The sequence below is a fragment of the Canis aureus genome, chromosome 16 (genome assembly GCF_053574225.1).
Source record: "Canis aureus isolate CA01 chromosome 16, VMU_Caureus_v.1.0, whole genome shotgun sequence".
In the NCBI taxonomy this organism is placed as follows: Eukaryota; Metazoa; Chordata; class Mammalia; order Carnivora; family Canidae; genus Canis; species Canis aureus.
In genome coordinates, this window is record NC_135626.1 from 34,640,698 (window position 1) to 34,658,161 (window position 17,464).

Genomic DNA, 17,464 nt, shown 5'->3' on the forward strand with positions numbered 1-17,464 from the left:
GTGTGAGCGCTGGCTGCTGTGCCCGGTTCAGGAGTTTTCAAAGCAGGAATTAATTAGCTCCGTGGGCCACAGTCAGCAGCTCCCGCACCTGGACCGGGGCTCAGTCGAGTTCTGAAGTTCTTAGCAGATTTCCCTCCTGGGTGTTTGCTGGAGCTGCCACCACCTTGACCTGCCTTGCTGTGTCCTCAGAGTGGAGGGCCGGCCCACAACTCAACTGGCTCCTGGCAGCCACTGTCGCGGGTTAGTCCTGGGTCCCCTGGCCCCAGACAGGGGTCACTGGGCACTGTGGGCTCAGCACTCCCATAGCTGGGATTCCCTATGCACAGACGAGTCCTTCATTGGGCCCGGGAGCGTGTTTCCTCCTTTGGGGGGCTATGCAGAGCCCCCGTCTATAGAAGGTGTCTGTCGGTGTGGTGTCCTCTCCCTAGTCAGGTCCCTCTACAGAAGAGGCACATGGTGGCCCCAGGGGAAGATACCTTGTGCTGCCACCTGGTGTCTGAGGTCCTCACTGCACCACCGTGGCCAGCCCTCCAGGTCTGGTTGCTCAGCTGACCCAGGAAAGGGGAGAGGAGGCCATGGGGAACTAGGTTATGATGGGTGGGGACCAGGGGTGACGATGGAGGAAAAAGCTGTTTGGAAAGTGGGAGAGGCCTGGGAGGGGCACGGGGAGAGGACAAGAAGGACAAAGGGATGGGAGGTGGGGAAGGGGAGCCAGCGCTCTGTGGTTCAAGGGCAGCATAAGGCCAGAGAAAAGATGCCTGGGAAACTGGGTGATCACAGAGCCAGCCGTGGCTAGCCCTTGGACGAGCGCACCTGGAGCTGAGGGAACGCCTTCTCTTGTGGTTAAACGTCTCTCCTCGCGCAAGGTGTGGGCTCCTTTAAGCTTCCGAGTATGCCAAGCTGGGAGCCCATTTCTATGAACACAGTCACAAATGTGACTGCCTTGGAAAATGCCTCCCAGGGAAGTTGTTTCGTGACCAGGATTCTTTGCACCACGTCGTCGTCCCACTCCCTCTACGATGAGAAGAGGCTGGGTTATGCGAAGCCAGTGGGCTAGAGGTTGGCCGGACCTAGGATGAAATCCCAACTCTGTGGTTTCCCCTGTGTGATCTTGGGCAGGTTACTAAACCTCTCTGAACCCATTGCCTCATGAGAAAATGGAAGCAATGGTATCCTCCTGGTTAGGGTGTTGTGAGGAGTAAGTGAGAGATTGCAGAGGAGCTTCAGATTTGTTTTTAGCACCAGCTCAGCTCTCCTCTTCCTAGTCCCCACCCCCCACCCCCAGGCAGACCTTTTCCTGGAGTCTTGGGGTGGAGGAAGCAGAAGCAGACAAGCCCGAGGTGGAGGCCTGCAGCTGTTGACACAATTTCCTCTGAACCCCCAAGGAGAAGGCTGAGAGCAGAAGTGCCAGGATGCACATTCTTACCTCCAAAGGCTCCCACACACCTGAAGCTCCTGGCCAGTTCCAGCCCTGTCCCTGGAGGCCTTAATCCAAGACCTACTTTGCTGCCACCAGCCCCTCCCCCTCCCAGCCTCCTTCGGGCTCCTCCACTCCCTCATGTACCCTAGAGCAGATACAGCCATCCAGACAAATGTCATGAGGTTTGCATCATCATTATTACTACTGTTAATAAGATTCAGCAGTGTTGTTTTTTCCACTTTTTTTTTTTTTTGAGATTTATTCACTTGAGAGAGAGAGACAGACTGCATGTAAGTGGGGGGAGGGGCAGAGGGAGAGAGAGAATCGGAAGCAGAGCCCCCGGTGAGCACAGACCAGACCTGGTGCTCCATCCCACCACCCTGAGATCAGGACCTGAGCAGAAACCAAGAGTCAGACGCTTCATCAACTGAGCCACGCAGGTGCCCCTATTTCCACTTTCTTTTAAGATTAACTTATTTATTATTTTTAAAAAGATTTTATTTATTTATTTTTAAAGATTTTATTTATTTATTCATGAGACAGAGAGAGAGAGAGGCAGAAACACAGGCAGAGGGAGAAGCAGGCTCCATGCAGGGAACCCGACATGGGACTCGATCCCGGGTCTCCAGGACCACGCCCTGGGCCGAAGGCAGGCACTAAACTGGCAGATGCCCAACCACTGAGCCACCCAGGCGTCCCCCCTATTTCCATTTTTAATAAGACACAACCTTTACCATTGGTAAAGATTTTACATTGTTGGGGGAGATTGCTGGGAGAGAGGCCAAGATTCTGCTACATGAAATATCCACGTTGACTCCGGGGGTTCCTGGAGGCAGGGATAGGGGAGAAGCCTGAGATGTAGAAGCCAAGCTCTCTGGCTTCATCTTGACCCAGAATCCTCCAACCATTAGAAGAACAAAAGACCCCAGAGCCCTCTCCCCAACTCTCACACCCTCATTAGGGAATGGACAGCTACAGAATTCTACAAAAATATAAAAGCTTAATCTGCAGACCCAGGTGGACAAAACTCTAGGAATTTTGTACAGCTATGCTTAAAAAAAAAATAAAGGTAGCTCCTACAAGTACCCCCCCTCTCTCCACCCAAAGAGGCCAGAGGAAAAAGAGTCCCACTCTACACTCCAAGAGGATAAAACCAGGTGTTTGCTTCAAGGAGTAGTATCATTTCTGTCCAGAAGAGCAATCAGAAATACTTTCATCAGCTTAGGAAACAAGATGGGACAAAGCCTCCAGGTGCCCCTGCAGCCTGGCATCGCCCCATCCCAAACTCATCCCAAGTTCAGAGGGGGGCAGAGTAGGGGCCTGTCAGCCCCCTGGAGCGGCCTTTGAGGTTCCAAGGGCCCTGGGAATGAGGAGGTAAGGATGTTCAAGGGAGTAGGGTTGGGGTGGATGTTTGCGGTGGCTGGCAGGGGAACAGGCCGGCTGAGCCTGTGGTTGAGGCCTGTGGCACTGCCTCTTGGCACCAGGGTTTCAGACAAGAATATTGACAAGGTAGCACCAGAAAGGAGGTTCTGGGCCACACCAGTAGCCCATCCTCCCCTCTCCCTCCTCCCCTCCTCCTCCTCCCCCCACCCCATCCCTCCAGTGCCAGCCTTCACCCCCTTCCTCCTCCCGCTGGCTCCCACTGAGCAGGCAGCAGCAGACCATGTAAACACCTAGATGGAGCTCATTCATCACCCCCCAGGGGGCCAACTCCACACTCCGCAGCCTGGTCGCTGGGCCAGACCGACTCCACCGGGAGGTCACCTTTGGCCTGGCGGCCCCCTGGATCTCAGGAGGGAGCAGCCCTCTCCGTGTGCAGAGCTTAATCCCATTGCCAGCTTGATGGAGCAGTACCCACAGTGCCAGTCAGCAGGACCCCTGAGGAGGGAGGCTAAAGCCCAGACTTCCCAGGTCGGGGCGCCGAGGAAGGAAAGTCCAGAAGCGCCGGCCCTTCCCCCACCAACCCACAGATCCCCTTGGCAGCAGCTGAGGCCGTCTCCCCCAGTCTCAGTCGGCCCCATTAACCAAAACAGCTTCATTATGCCAATTTCCAGCTTTCAATGTGCGGCTGATAGCTGTCAGCAGAAATAAGAGTTAATCTGGAATTACATTCACAGAGCTGCCTGGCTAAGAGGAAGCGATAAAGCTTTGGTAGAAGCAGTGAACCCTGCTTGCCCAGCCTTCCAGCCAGCAGAGGGGCTTCCCTCCTCCCTGGCCCCGGGGGACGTGAGGCTGCAAGGGTGCAGCCCTCCCGGGAGGTGTTCTCTCTCCCGGCCAAACAGACAGATGGACGGACAGACACCACACACACACTCAAGCACACTGAGGCAGCTCTGACCCCACTCCTTGCCCTCTGCCCACTCCCCAGCTCCAGGGGTCTTTTCTCCAGGGCCACCTGGAAAAGCCTAACTCTGTCCCTTTTGCTTTTACTCTGGACCGTGATTAACTTTTTATTTTGGAAAATTACTTTATTATAGATATAGATATAGATATAGATATGTATGTATGTATATATATATATATATATAAAAAGGTTCCATTTCATTTGTAAAATCTTATTTTTCTCTTTTTCTCTCTCTTTTTTTTTTCCTACAGAAAATGATGGCGAGGTTAAAGGAGAAAATAAGTTACATTACAGTTTCCGAAGTGGTTCTCGCTCTCCGCTGAAGATGGGCCACCCGGGCAGAGCTGTAATGCACTCTCGGTCCCAGCTTGTGCTTTGCAAGAAGAGGGAATATAACTAGACTGGTTATTTTGGGTTAAAATAGCCAAGAGACAGACGCCTTCGCCTCAAAAATATTCTGAGACACATACAAGTAGAAGGAAACAAGTCTCTTCAGTCACAAAATGCCGTACATCCCGCATATACTAGATTCAATTAATTTAATAAAATAGAATATACATAGAGATTCTGCACAAACGTATTGCTTTCTCCCAGTAGCTCCTGGCGTTGGGAACCTCAGCTGCACTGGGCCTCTCTCTTTCCGCCTGGAGCCAGGGTGGCCAGGGCTGCTGCTCCTAACGCTCTGGAAGGTGGGCTCGCAGGTTCCCAGCCCCACTGAGGCGGGGAGGAGCGCCTCCTTGGAGTCCATATGCAACGTTTTTCAGGAACATAGCCCGGGAGGAGGAGCTAGGATTTGGCACCCAGTGGAGAAAGGGGAGTGGGGCAGGATTCAGGGGTCCAGGTCTGCTGGGTCAGAGGCTAAACCAGAGAGACTCAGCACGTCTTTCTTTGGGGGGGGCGAGGCAGCCATGCTGTCAGGGGGGCCGGAGGCCGAGGGGTCCCTGGAGTCGCTGGACGGAGCCCTCCGCCGGAGGCAGACGCCGGGGCTGGGTGGGGGCCGAGGGCCCTGACTCTCTGGGGGGTCTATGGAGATACTAGGTGGGCTGAGTTTTTTCTTGGGCCGGCTTCCAGGTCCCCCAAGAGGCTGGCCGCCAAGGCTAGAGGGGCCGGGGCCCAGGCTGGGTTGGGAGCCGCCGTCCAGGCAGCTGACCGCGATGGAGTGTCTCCTCTGTTCATCCAGCCAGGACGCAGGCCTGCGCCGGCAGCTCTGGGCCTCCACGCTGTGACACTTCTTCAGGTCCCGTGGGGACGGGGGCTCCTCCTGGCTGCCCACGGTCAGGAGGTCTCCTGAAATCCAGCTCAGCTCCGTGTCCAGCTCTAAGCTGCTTCTGGTCTCGGGTGGGTCTTTGCTCCAGGTGGTTTCTGAGCCTGGGCGGGGGGCTGGCGGGGGCATGTGCTTCGAGATCTTGCTCTGGCGGTGGGGATGCTGCTGCATCTGGGCGCCCAAGTGGCCCCAGAAGGAGGAGGCCCGGGCCAGAGGTGGGGAGGGCCCACTCACCTCGGACAGCAGGTCTTCCCGGCTGCCCAGGCCCTGAACGTCCAGAGAATCAGTCCTTATTGCTGCCTATGGGAGGTGGGAGGAGGGCTCAGCCCAGGGGCTTCTACTGTCCCATGGACTGTCATCCTCCCCTCCCCCCACTCCATCCTGGTCAAACCAGATAACCCCCACCTCCCCCTACAGGCCCACCCTAAGCAGGAATGTCAGTATTTGCTCTTGCTGGGAGACAGGGGCTACATATGTGCAGCCTGGCTTCTGCTGCCCACCATGCCTGCTGCCCTGGCCTTCCCCGATGCCTGCAGGAATCACTCTCTGAAGCTCCCAGCCCCTGGGACACAAGAAAGCACTGGCCTGGCTCTGCTCCCATGCTGTGCATAGGCTATTTCTTTGGCCTAGAAGATCCTTCTCAAATGACAAATACCCCTCAAATTTACAGGCTCAGATTCTCTCTGACACAGCGCCTGACAATCTCTACCTGAAAACTAACCCCTTCCTCCTCTTTGCTCCCTGATGCACCATGACACAGGAGCATCCCAGCAGCTGTGGCCTGTTGTTGCAATGGTCTGCTGGCATTTACATCTCCAGTTAGATTGTGAGTTCCAGAGGGCAGGGGCTGCGGCCCCAGTGCCCAGCACAGGGAAGCTGCTCTGTGAATCTTTGTAAAATGGATGGGGACTGGGCCTGGGTCAAGTGTGCAGCATCGAGCAGATTCTCATGTGGCCATGATCACACATAAGGGCACACAGGGCACAGGCTGCGGCCTTGTCACAGTAGGGGCAGACCAGTCTCACCTGCCTGCCTGAGCCTCAGCTCTGTGCCCCTGGAAGGTGGGCCCCAGGTTTGGCCAAAGGCAGAGGTACCTAAAATGTGCCGTGTGTCCCTTAGCTAAGTCTAGAATCCCAGAGAATAATTGGGAGTCGCCTCTGGGCCAGGGAAAGGGAATTCAGAGATGTGTGTTCTCCTGCCAAGTGGACCTGTGTCCCTGGCCTGGTCTCCAGGCCTCCTCAGTGAAAGAAAAGAGGGGAATATAAACACTCAAAGGGCATAGACCACTTCTGCTGTGCCCGGTACTGTGTCCCAAGGACCTAGAACTGTCTCTGGCACATGGTCAGCACACAATGAACGTCTGCTGAAAGAATGAAAGTGGCAACCCTGGCCATCACCAACAGCCGAGGGTTTCCAGCAGAGAGGCCAGCCCCGGGCCCAGGCCCACCTGTCCACACCTGCTCACCTGGCGCCTGAGTGGCCTCTGAGCCAAGGGGGAGCGGCCTGGTGGGGGCAGTTTGGGAATGGTGCCCCAGGTGGGAGCGCTGTGGGGCTGGAGCAGGTGAGGTGTGTCTTTGGGAAGCTGCAGGATGTAGCTGGTGTCTGCTGGCTGCGAGTGGACAGATAAGACAGAGCCTGCGAGCAGAGTAGGGAGGAGGAGAGAGGAGAGCAGGAAGGTCAGTGGTCTGGCTCTCACCTAAGTCCCTTCCCTCCTTGCTCCTTCACCCACTGGGGCCTCCACCCTCACCCCAGACCTCTCACCCTGGATTGAAAGCCACTCTTCACAGGTTGGGGGCCCCCTGGAGGGCAGAGAGACCTGTCTTGCTGCCTCAGTGGCCCCCCTGCCCAGGTCAGGACGGGGCGTAGGCAAGGATAGGGTCTCCCTGTGTGAGCCAAGCTGGCCTGCTTGAGCCCTGCTACCTGACTGAGCTTTGGGGAGCCCCCAGCTTCTGCATCCTAGGGACCCCTCAGCGGTGCCTCCGTCCCGGAACATGTAGCTGTCATTGGGCAGGGAGTGTGTCCGGCTGACCCCAGACTTCCTCACAGTCAGCAGGTCCAGTCCCAGTGCAAGGGGCATCTCCTCGGGGTGGGGCTCCATCTGCAAAAGGAGCAGGGGCGGGAGGTGGGGGAAAGAGGGGGGCATCCGGATTGTCTAACTGAGGCAGAGCTGGAAAACAGAAACCAGAAGCTTCCCCACCCGGGCTCTGGTCCCATCCCCTCCCCACCGCAGGGCAGTAATGGGATGAGTTAGTTGATGGGGGAAGAGAGGGCAGAGCATGGATGAGCCCTCTAGCACAGCAGGGAAGCAGGTGGGAGGAGTCCCTGCCCCAGAAAGCTATCCAGTACCGCATCACTTCAGAGCCTCCAGGTGGGGAGAGTGGAGGAGTGAGAAGGTGTCCAAAAAAGGGAGAGCAGCCCCCAGGCCTGGCCCAGCAAGTGGTTCAAGAGATGGTTCCCAGGGCCCCATTAAGAGGCTCTGAAGCATCACAGTGGAGGGCAGAGGATGAAAAGCTAAAAGCGCTCCCCTATCCCTGTGCTGGGGCTGGGGGGTGGGGTGGGGAGTGAGGAGGACCCACCCCGTGAGCCGGGCCTGCCTCACCACCCAATGTTTTAAGACAGCCCCAGGACCCAGCATTGCACATGATCTGGGTTAATGTGGGTTTGATGACAGGTGACCAGTGGGGAATGTCAGCTGGCTTACCTGCCTGGCTTCCCCCACCTTTTAATATCTCAATGACTGGCAGGTAGCAAATGGGAGGTGGGGCGCAAGGCCTAAGTACTATGGACTCAGGACCTCCCTTACTGGACAGATTGGGGTTGAGAGTGAGTTTTTTTGAGTTTGTTTCAAAGGAAAGCAGTAATCAGGCTTTGACCTCAGCTGGAGGGAGCCAAGGTTTGTTCCCCAAAGACTTCTCCATCTCCCTGTGACCCCTTTCCTGTTTGGGGTCCCTTGTACCCTCCATTCCTAGTTCTCAGAGAGGCTGGAGGGTTCTTGTTCCCATGCAGGCCCAGCCAGTTAAGCAGCCCCAGTTGGGCCTGTTGGAAGAGTCTGCATCTTTTGCTTCCTCTCTGAGCCCAGGCTCCATTTCTGCCAGCCACCCCAAGACCCTGAGGGACCTCCCAGTCTGTGGTCAAGCCCCTACCTCAGCTGAACCCTGCTATGAGGAAGGGGACCCTGTCTCTTAAGTCCTAAGAGGAGGGGGAAGGCAGGGAGGAGGGGGCTGCTCTCAGTCTGTAGGGGAAGGGGAGCTGGGCAAGGGAGGAGAAGCTGTCCCAAACACAAAGAACCACCCACCTCCCGCGACATGGGGACACACAGGGACAGTCACAGAGGAGACAGGGACAGCCCCACCCCCCACCCCCCAGGCAGAAGGGCACAGTGGTAGCAGCAGAGATGTGGCTTTCACCCACTCCATAGAGGGGAATGGCTCATGTTGCAGGGAGGTGGGAAGGAGGGGGGCGGGGAGGGGAAGGGCTGGCTGGCACAGGCTCCAAATACAGAGACTGACTCTGCATCAGGTCAGCTGCCTGATGCCACCTCTGTTTTGGGCTGTGTTACTCCTGGATGTCTGGATTCACTCTTTCTTAACTGTGCCCCTGGGCTCTCGAGGCCCCAATTTAATATTATCTAATTTCTTTGCCCACAGTGGGGAACTGGGAAAGACCTAGCGAAGCCTTGGGCACCAAGCGCCTGCTGGGTGATGCCTCTGGGTGGGGCCTGGTGGCCAAGAGAGAGGAGTGGGGGGGATCTGGAGCCCTGCAGCCAGCCCAGCCCCTGGGGAGGCTGGGGGAGCAGTGAGGGGCCATGTGTAAGTACATTGCTGTCCAGGGCACTAGGTAAGAGTGTGTGAGTGTCATCAGGCAAAGAGTCATCCGTCAGAGCTAGAGAGTGGGACGGTTCAGACACAATCTCTGACGTCAGAGACAGAGCCTCCATCTCAGCTAGAGGGATCTAGACAGGGAGAGAGATGATCAGGCGTAAGAAACCAGGACACATGCACACGCGCACACACGCGTGCGCACACACAGAGCCCCCCTTCCCCCTTTTCACGAAGCACGGTGTGGGGGAAGGCCTCTCTCCTCTCTCCCACCCCTCTCCCAAGTAAGCTGCCGGCACCTCCCCCACCCCACTTCCAGCCCCCCCTCTGATCAGAGAGGCTGCAGCAGGCACCAGGGAGCCAGAGCAAACACCGACAAAGCAGGAGAAGCAGAAACTTATTCTAAAGATACCCCAGGAACCTTACCGGCCCCCTCCCACACTACCACCACCCAGGGAGGAAGCGGGGAGCAGGGACAGCTTTCGATTCTCATAAAGATGATACCAGAAAAAAAAAAAAAAAAAAGAACGAAGAAAGGCCAGCAAAGCGCCTCTCCGCTCTCGCCACAGACAGAGCAGCGTGGGGGGGCGCTGGGGACAAAGCCGCCAATCTGATGACTCTTTCCTGCCTATTCTCTCTGCTTCCAAAAGCCTGGCAGGACTTGGCCTGCCCCCAGATTCTGGCTTCGCCCCTCCTGGGCCCTCCTCCGCCTGCCGGCAGCTTGCCCGCCCTCTAGCTTGGGTTCTGGGGGATGCTCTCCTCCTGCCGCCATTCTGAGTTGAGCGCACCCGGGTGGGCCGCCTCCCAACTGGCTGGCTCTGCAGGGAGACTTCAGTGTCTCCAGCACCCTGAGGGAGGGGAGGGCCCTCCATCTCAGGTGAGCCACCTGCCTGATCACGCCATCGCCATCGTGTCCCCTTCTCTCCCTGCACCTTTCCCCCAGGAGCCTCCTTCAGGATGGGAGGCCTCGAGAAGGGATGTGCTCTCTCACTGATCATTCTAGGTCACTGCCTGATTGCAGTCCTGATGGCCTATCTGAGGCTGAATAATCCCTAGAGGGGATTCAAGAGGTCAGGAACCCTAGGGCCAGGGTCCCTTCCTATGTGAGCATCGCTGTCTATTTCTTTGGATCAGGATACAGATGTCCCAGGTCCTGGGAACCTGCTTTCCTTCCCTTCCACCTGGCAGGGCCAGTGGAACACTAGGATTTTCTCTCTCCCACTGACACCTGTCTCCTTGCCTCCACTCCAGGTCTATCGGGGGCTTCCCTGCAGTACCTGACCTAGGAGGGGTGGCAGGGGGCTCTGCCAAACGGAGGGGGTCAAGGGCAGCCAGATAGGTCACAAGTGGGGAAGAGGAGGGTAGGAGAATCCCAGAAAGCAGAAGAGCTGAGTTTAGATGGGACTGGAGGAGAAAAACATACAAAACTATGGAAACGGACTGGGCTTACGGGGGACACCCAGTCTTATTTCACAGCGAGGTCTCCAGAATCCACTCTCAGCTGGAACCTTCCATTCCCTCTCAGGACCAGGTCAGAAAGCACCGGCTACTGAGAGCACTCATCATGTCTAGTGGGCTTCATGGCTAAAAAAGCCACCAAACAGAGACTTTGGGGATGGGTGCTGGACATAGGGAAGAAGCAGACTATGCCTGAAGACATATCCCTCAGTGGGTCCCCTCGCCACCTGCACTGTCCCCAAAAGCCCTCTCCCCCGGCTTTGGCACCTCACTTCCTCCACCCACTAAGGTCCCACTGCCAACTTGTCTTCCCTCCCATTCTCTTTTTCTTGTCCAGGTGTTTTCTGACAAATGCCCTCTGTAAACCTCTCCTCAATTCATCCTTCCCTGGAAGTTACAACCTCAGCATCCCTACCTTCCAAGAATGTGTTCCAAGGGTTGATCTCAGCTTGTAAGAACCCCAGCTCCCTCCTGCCAAGCCCAAAGCTCAACTGAGGCCCTGAGGCTGTTCTTTCTCCAGAAACCCAGTGGGCAGGAAACACCCCCGCCTCCCCAGAAGCACGGCACAGCATGGCACAGCCCGGCACAGCACGGGGGGCACAGTAACCTGTGGGTCGGAGCCGCCCAGGCTGCGGGCGGGAGGGAAGGCAGAGGGCTGGCCCCCTGGGCCTGCCAGCTCGTCCATCAGCTTCAGCTCCCCTTCCAGGGAGCCCTGGATCAGCAGGGATATGGTGTCAAACAGCTGTCTGTCCTGGGGAGGACCAGCCCATGAGGGAGCCAGAGAGTCAGGGGAGCGGGGTGCAGAGGGGCAACAAGGGGAAGTGTCGTGGCAGGGGATTGACAGAGAGATATAGAAAGAGAGAGAGAGAGAAGGAGGAGGAGGAGGAGGAGGAGGAGGAGGTCACACACACACACACACACACACACACACACATGCACACGCACACCCCAGCAACAAAGAGACAGGAGAAAGAGGAGGGGATAGGACAGAGGAGAGAGGTATGGGAGGAAGGAGAATAAGAGCCAGAGATGAGAAGAGCTCACAGGGAGAGAGGGAGCAGGAAAGCAAAGATAAGGAAAGGATTGAGAGATGGAATCAGGGAGGTTGAAAGGTGGGAAGGAAAGAGGTTTGGTCATCGGGCAAGGGTAAGAAAGAAACAGGAAGGAAACAGAAAACTTAGCCTTGAACCTAAGAGCCAAGAAGGGGAGGCCGGCTGGGCTGCAGGTGCAGGGCGTGGATGAGCCACACACGTGCTGGTGGCTTGCTGGGGTGGCCCTGTGCTGCGGGTGCAGCAGCCATCTCTGGGGATGGGTGGGAGGGGGGACCACTCACCCCTCAGCATCCAGGCAGGAGGGGCAGGAGGATCTGGGCAGGGCTCTGGGGCCCACCACGCTGCCGATTCCTTGTACACCACCCCCAGCCACTGGCCACCGGTCCCACACCCTTCTCGGCAGGGGTGGCTGTTTGCTCACCGTGGGGTGTTCCAGGGAGAAGCGCGAGGCTGCTCCCGTGTGGGCCGCGGTGTGCGGGGCCCCGAGCTTGGGGCTATCGGGGCTGTCGGGGCCCTCGACCCCCGGCCAGAGGAAGGGGCTGCCCAGTGGCGAGTGGGGCTGTGGGCTGAGCGTCTTCATCTCCAGCTCCAGCTCAGCCTCCAGCTCGGCCTCCTCTTTGGCCTCCTTGTTGCTTTCCTCCAGGTGCTTCATCAGCACAGCGATCACCACGTTGACCAGCACAAACTGGGCCGTCAGCACGAAGGACACGAAGTAGATGGGGGAGATGACTGTATTGTAGCATGTGGACTCCTGGTCACAGTCCCGGAGGGTGTCCTGGGGGTGGAAAAAGCATTACACGCTTTGTCCTGGGGAGAGGCAGTCAGAGTGTATGCTGGGGAGAGGGGGTTCTAGAGTGTTTCTGCATGGAGAAGCACATGCTTTTATTCATGGGCCCTCATCTCGCCAAGGAATCTGGGCTCAAGGAGTGGAAGTGCCTCCTGGGGTCAGGGCCAGCCCTGGGACAGCCCCTACTGCCGTGTGGGCTCACCTTCATAATGCCGTTCCAGTTGTCACCTGTGGACACTCGGAAGAGGGTCAGGAAGGCCATGCCAAAGTTCCGAAAGGTGGCATGCCGGCCCAGGCCCTCGCAGGGGTGCGTCTCATCACACTCTGGAGGAGGGGGGCAGGAGAGAGAGGCGGGAGTTAGCGCAGGAGCCCCGGGGCCTCCAGCCCTGGCCCCTCTGTCCTGCCCACCCCGACTCACCCAGGTCTCCAAAGAGCTCCACACCCAGAGCTGCAAAGATGAAAAACAACAACATGAAGAGAAGTCCCAGGTTCCCCACCTGGAAGAGAGGAAAAGAAATGGGAAAGGTGCCACTGGGTCTCCCAGCCAGCTTCCCCGAGCTCCCCCTACTGCCCGTCCCTTCGGAAATCACCCCCTCCTCCCGAAGAGGAGCCCTCCCGCCACCCCCTCCCTCCAGCTACCTGAGGCAGGGCCTGCATGACTGTGTCCAGCAGCGCCCGCATGCCCACAGCCATCTTCAGCAGCTTCAGCACTGCGGAACAGGACAGAGCAGTGAGCCTGGCCCCCGGGGCTGGCTCCCGGGTCACACAGCTGGATGGCTGGCCAGGGCCGGGGCGGGGCTGCTGGCTTGGCGGGGTGGCCAGCCAGGCTGCCAGGGCTCCACCCAAGCCCTCAGCCCAGCCCTAGCCCTCCTCTTTGACAGAGGCTGGGGCTGGGAGAGAGCCCCGGTGGGAACACACACGCATGAAGTCCCCGGCCAGCCTGGACGGGTGGGTGGTGGGTGAGCACCCGGGCACTGACCTCGGGCAATGCGCAGCACTCTCATGATGCGGATGATGGTGGGGTTGATGGGCAGCGAGGCATTGACCTCAATCTCCTCCAGCGTGATGCCCATGATGGACAGCAGCACGATGGCCAGGTCCAGCTGGTTCCACCTGGAAAGCCCAGGACACGGCTCCCTGAGTGTGTGTGTGTGGGGGGGGCATCGCAGAGGAGGGGGCAGTTGTGGCAATACAAGTGATGACAGAAAGGGGGGTGGAGGTCTGTCAGTCCCGCCTCTCCATCCTGCGGAGAAGCCATGGCTTGACTCTGTCACACCTCACACCACCAGCTGGCCACACAGGTAGGACCAAGTCTTTAGCTCAGGACCTCTACTTTGCATTTGTAGCCATTCTTTTTTTTTTTTTTTAATTTGGCACTTTTATACTGTTTACTAGGTGGCAAGCACTCTTTTAGGGGCTTTACAAATAGGAACTCATAATCATCACAGCATTCTTTCTCCTTTGATAGATCAGGAAACCAACGCACAGAGCAGTTAAGTAACTTACCCAAGGTCCCCAGTTTCTAAGTGGTGGAGCCAGGATCCGAATCTGGTCCAGGCAGTCTGGCTCCAGGCTCTGTGCTCATAAGCCCCAGTCTGGGCCACATGGATTTCCAGCTGCTAGCATCCCCCAGGCCCCCCGCTCCCCCTTGCCATCAGCTCTAGAGTGGAGGCTGAACCTTTCAGGAGTCCAGAAAGGTTTTCAGGTATTTCCTCGGGGAGATGGGTCCTTTCCCCACTCCCATAACCCCACCCCTCTCAGTTACCTGTCCTGGAAGAACCGACGGAAGCCAAAGGCCACGAGTTTAAAAACTGACTCCAAGACAAAGATGACGGTGAAGATATAGTTGCAGATCTTCAAGGCCTCGTCCAGGATCTGGCAGGGATGGGCCGGGAGGGTCTATGCAGGGCCTCCTAAGGCCCAGGGGGGATGCCTGCCCCTCCCCCTCCATCACACTCCTAGATTTGGGAAACAGGTGAGTCTAAGGGGGTCCTTTCTTTTCTGTCTCTGCCATGGTGGTCGACCACTGGCCACCACACCAGGATAGAAGAAGGTCCTCATTCACACGCATGATTCAAACTTTGTGCTAAAGGATCTCTCTCCTTGAGGGATGGTGAGGACACCACATGAGAATGTGTTGGAAGGCACAGAAGGCTAGAACCTGGAAAGGACCTTGTGTATTACTAATTCAGCATCCCCATTTTACAGATGGGGAGACTGAAGGCTGACGGAGGCTGATCTGAGGAGTGACAAGATCGCTGGTGAGTTTGGAGCTGGATAGTCACTAGAATCCAAACCCCAGAAGGGCAGATACCAGTTTTTACTGGTCTGCCTTCTGTACCTTCAAAGGGTAAAGAAACACATGGCAGACACTCAATAAATATTTGTTGGATGAAGAAATCAGGTCCTCTACTTCCTAGCTATAGGACCTTGGTCTGGTCATGTAACCTCACTGAGCCTCCGTGTCCTCATCTGTAAAACCAAGATGGTGCCCACTTCCAAGGGTCACTACAAGGTATACACAGGGAAGTCCTGTAGGGTGCCCAGCACTTGCCCAAGGTCCCCAGCACAGGTTGGATTCGCCTTACCCTGCAGTCCCACAGCTGGAGGCAGGGCCCGGAGTGCCAGTTACTCACTCTTACCTGGGGCTGCTGGTAGTGCTCCATGGCCATGGTGACCACATTCAGACCAATGACACCCGTGATGAAGAGGTCCAGATAGTGGCTGGTACACAAGTGGTGGACGAGGAGCCGGAATCGGGAGTAGTCTGAGTAGTAGGGTTTACACTGGGCCTCTGGGGGGAGCAGAGGGGAGAGCAGAGCAACCATCGGCCCCTGCCCACGGAGCCCCCACCACCCAAGTCCCTCACAGGCGCCAGCCTCTAACGCCAGAGCTGCAACATTCCAGTTTCATCTGCGTCCTCGCCCTCCACACACTGCCTTTCTCGGGGGGCAAGGGAGCTCCCTCGGCGTCTGCCCCCCAAGCGTCTGTTCTACTGGCTACAGTTGGGTGCAGAAGGAGTCAGGACATGCAGAGCTCCCACCCACATTAGACACCAGGTGAGCCCCCTCCCCAGGGCTGCCTCCAAAATCCACCAGCCCCTTGTAATGCCCTTGACTTGGTGTTCTGCAGTAAGGCCAGATCGATAAGATGGAAACCAACCGGTCTTATCAGGCTTAGAGGAAGGAAGCTCCATCGACAGAGAGGCAAAGGCCCTTGCTCCTTCACCACGCTCAGCCCCTCGAGGGGAGCAGAGCAGATTACACAGAGCTGGGGTTCGGGAATAACCAGAGATCAGAAATCAGACATCTTCTTGACTGGCCACACTGACCCACCTAAGGGCCCCTGGAGGGGCAGGGCCTAGGTCCCCCATGCCCTCATGGGGGGCGGGGTACAGAGGAAAGGCCACAGGCTCTGCTCTTCCCAGAGTCATCTGGGGGTGGCTCCACCTGAAGGACTCACCCAGTTTCTAATGAGGCCATGCCCCGCCTGCTCCTGGGCGTCAGGGCAGCATCAGACTACAGGCTGGGCTGGAAGCACTGTCTGAGATCTGTCAGAGGCATATTTCTCTTGTAATTAGTGAACCACTTAGTTATAAAATCATGGTGCCAGAAGGTTGGCCTGCTAAGCAGGCAGAATGAATCTGGGGGCAGGAGATTGCAGGGGGCCCCTCCTCCAGGTGCTGAGGAAAGGCCAGGCCAAGTTGGGCATGGATGTCAGCTGGAGGCGGTTGACAGATTGGTCTCCTAGGCAGTCACAAAGAAAGAAGAGGCTCCCCACGGGGAGGTGTGGGGCAACCTCAGGTCCCAGACAGCCCTTCCCCCCCAGAAAGTCTAGGGCGGAAGCCAGCCAGCAAGGGCTGCAGCCTCTGAGGCCTGTGCCAGGGGTGGCTGGCTCAGGGGCAGCAGAAAGCTTTGGGTCCAGGCCAGCTCAGATAGAAGTGTCCTTCCCCATGCAGAGGACTGTTTAACAGAGAGGTAAACTGAGGTAGGGAGTGGCCTGGGGTGGGCCCCCACCAAAGGCCGAAGGAAGAAGAGTGCCCAAGAGCTGCATGTTCCGCCTCACCCGATGCCACTCTCCAGCATCGGCCTTGAGGTGTGGATAACCAAGAGGCAGAAAATCTAGAATGTTCTGGGGGAGGCACCATAGAGTGCATTAGGCCATCATTTAATTCTCAGAGCTGGGCCAGCCAACTCTGGCTTTGGTAGCTCAGATGGCCCTCGGATCCCAGGAAGGGAGGGTGGGTAGAGAGGCTCAGGACAGAAGACAACATGAGGCCACGGGTCATCCACACTGCGATTGTGGAGGGTGGACCAGGCGAGCGGGGCCTCTTCCTTCCTTCCTTCGGTACCCACAAGAACCAGAGGGCGCTAGTCGCCCTGCGTTGCCTTAGCAGCTGGAACACTGTCTCTGCATTAATCTCCATAAGTGCCGAGAGCACCCGATCCCATTATGCTAAAATATGAATGGAGAATTAACTAAAATGTTTGAATACAATTAGGTTAGAAAAAGTGGCTCCTTATTAGCCCCATTATTAGCTGAGATAACGCAGAGGAGAGGTGGAGAGAGTCCCCCCTCCCCCGTCCCCCTCGTCTGACTGCGTAGGCAGCCCCATCAGAGCTGCGGCCACCACCTCTGCCTGCTGGCCTTGCTCTAGCTATCTGAGGGCAGGCGGGCTGGGATTAGCCTGGGACCCTCCTCCAAGCAGCCCAGAGGAAAGGTGGTGACAGGGCTGAGGCAGGGCATCTGTTCACAGTGACAGGTGCCAGGCCCTTGAGGTCTGCCCTTCCAGCACCCCACTCCCCCAGACCAGCAGGTGCCGAAGCTGCCAGAAATCCCCCTTGGGAGCACAGGTCCAAAGAGTCCCAGGGTCAATCTGATCAGCATGTCCTAGCCACTCCTTTTGTTTTACAGAGGAAGAGAACGAGGCCCAGCGCAAGTGAGCTTCCACACATTGTGAGGCCATGATGGAGCCAGGACCTGAACTCCCAGCTCAGATATCTCGCCAGCTGCCTGGTAGGTTTAAGCCCAAGGCCTTGGGGCCTTGCCCCACAGGGTCCCTCAGAGATTTTGCCCGAAGTCTCTTGCTGTTAGGCTTTGAATGATGCCACCCCCTGTTGCTCCCCAGGCTTGGGTTCCATAGGCAAGCACCTGTGCTCGAAGAAGTCGAGACCTCCTGGGGTAGCGTTGGACAAGTCTGCTGCTCTGAGAGCTCCGGCCATAGCCCATCTCCCTGCCCCCACCAGTATGAGCTGCCTTAGGAGGAAAAAAATGGCAGAGCTGGACAGTAGGGGGAAGGGCACCCCCAGGACTGCCCAGCT

At 57.2% G+C, this 17,464-nt stretch overlaps 1 protein-coding gene across 27 annotated transcripts in view; it reads right to left on the bottom strand.

Moving 5' to 3' along the window:
• Nucleotides 1–4,286: 4,286 nt before the first annotated feature.
• CACNA1G (calcium voltage-gated channel subunit alpha1 G) overlaps nt 4,287–17,464 on the bottom strand; it is a 63,395-nt gene continuing 50,217 nt past the window's right edge. For 10 of the 27 annotated variants that reach the window (XM_077852736.1, XM_077852741.1, XM_077852742.1 and 7 more), the window contains 12 exons: nt 14,786–14,937; nt 13,909–14,018; nt 13,123–13,256; nt 12,783–12,853; nt 12,562–12,640; nt 12,346–12,467; nt 11,778–12,131; nt 10,912–11,055; nt 8,846–8,980; nt 6,949–7,126; nt 6,494–6,663; nt 4,287–5,328 (listed from right to left, as the gene is read on the bottom strand). In XM_077852736.1, coding sequence (XP_077708862.1) covers nt 4,594–5,328; nt 6,494–6,663; nt 6,949–7,126; nt 8,846–8,980; nt 10,912–11,055; nt 11,778–12,131; nt 12,346–12,467; nt 12,562–12,640; nt 12,783–12,853; nt 13,123–13,256; nt 13,909–14,018; nt 14,786–14,937 — 2,384 coding nt within the window. In that variant the 3' untranslated portion in view covers nt 4,287–4,593. The remainder of the gene's footprint in view (nt 5,329–6,493; nt 6,664–6,948; nt 7,127–8,845; nt 8,981–10,911; nt 11,056–11,777; nt 12,132–12,345; nt 12,468–12,561; nt 12,641–12,782; nt 12,854–13,122; nt 13,257–13,908; nt 14,019–14,785; nt 14,938–17,464) is intronic. The other 17 variants (XM_077852759.1, XM_077852757.1, XM_077852756.1 and 14 more) reach the window with 3 other exon arrangements.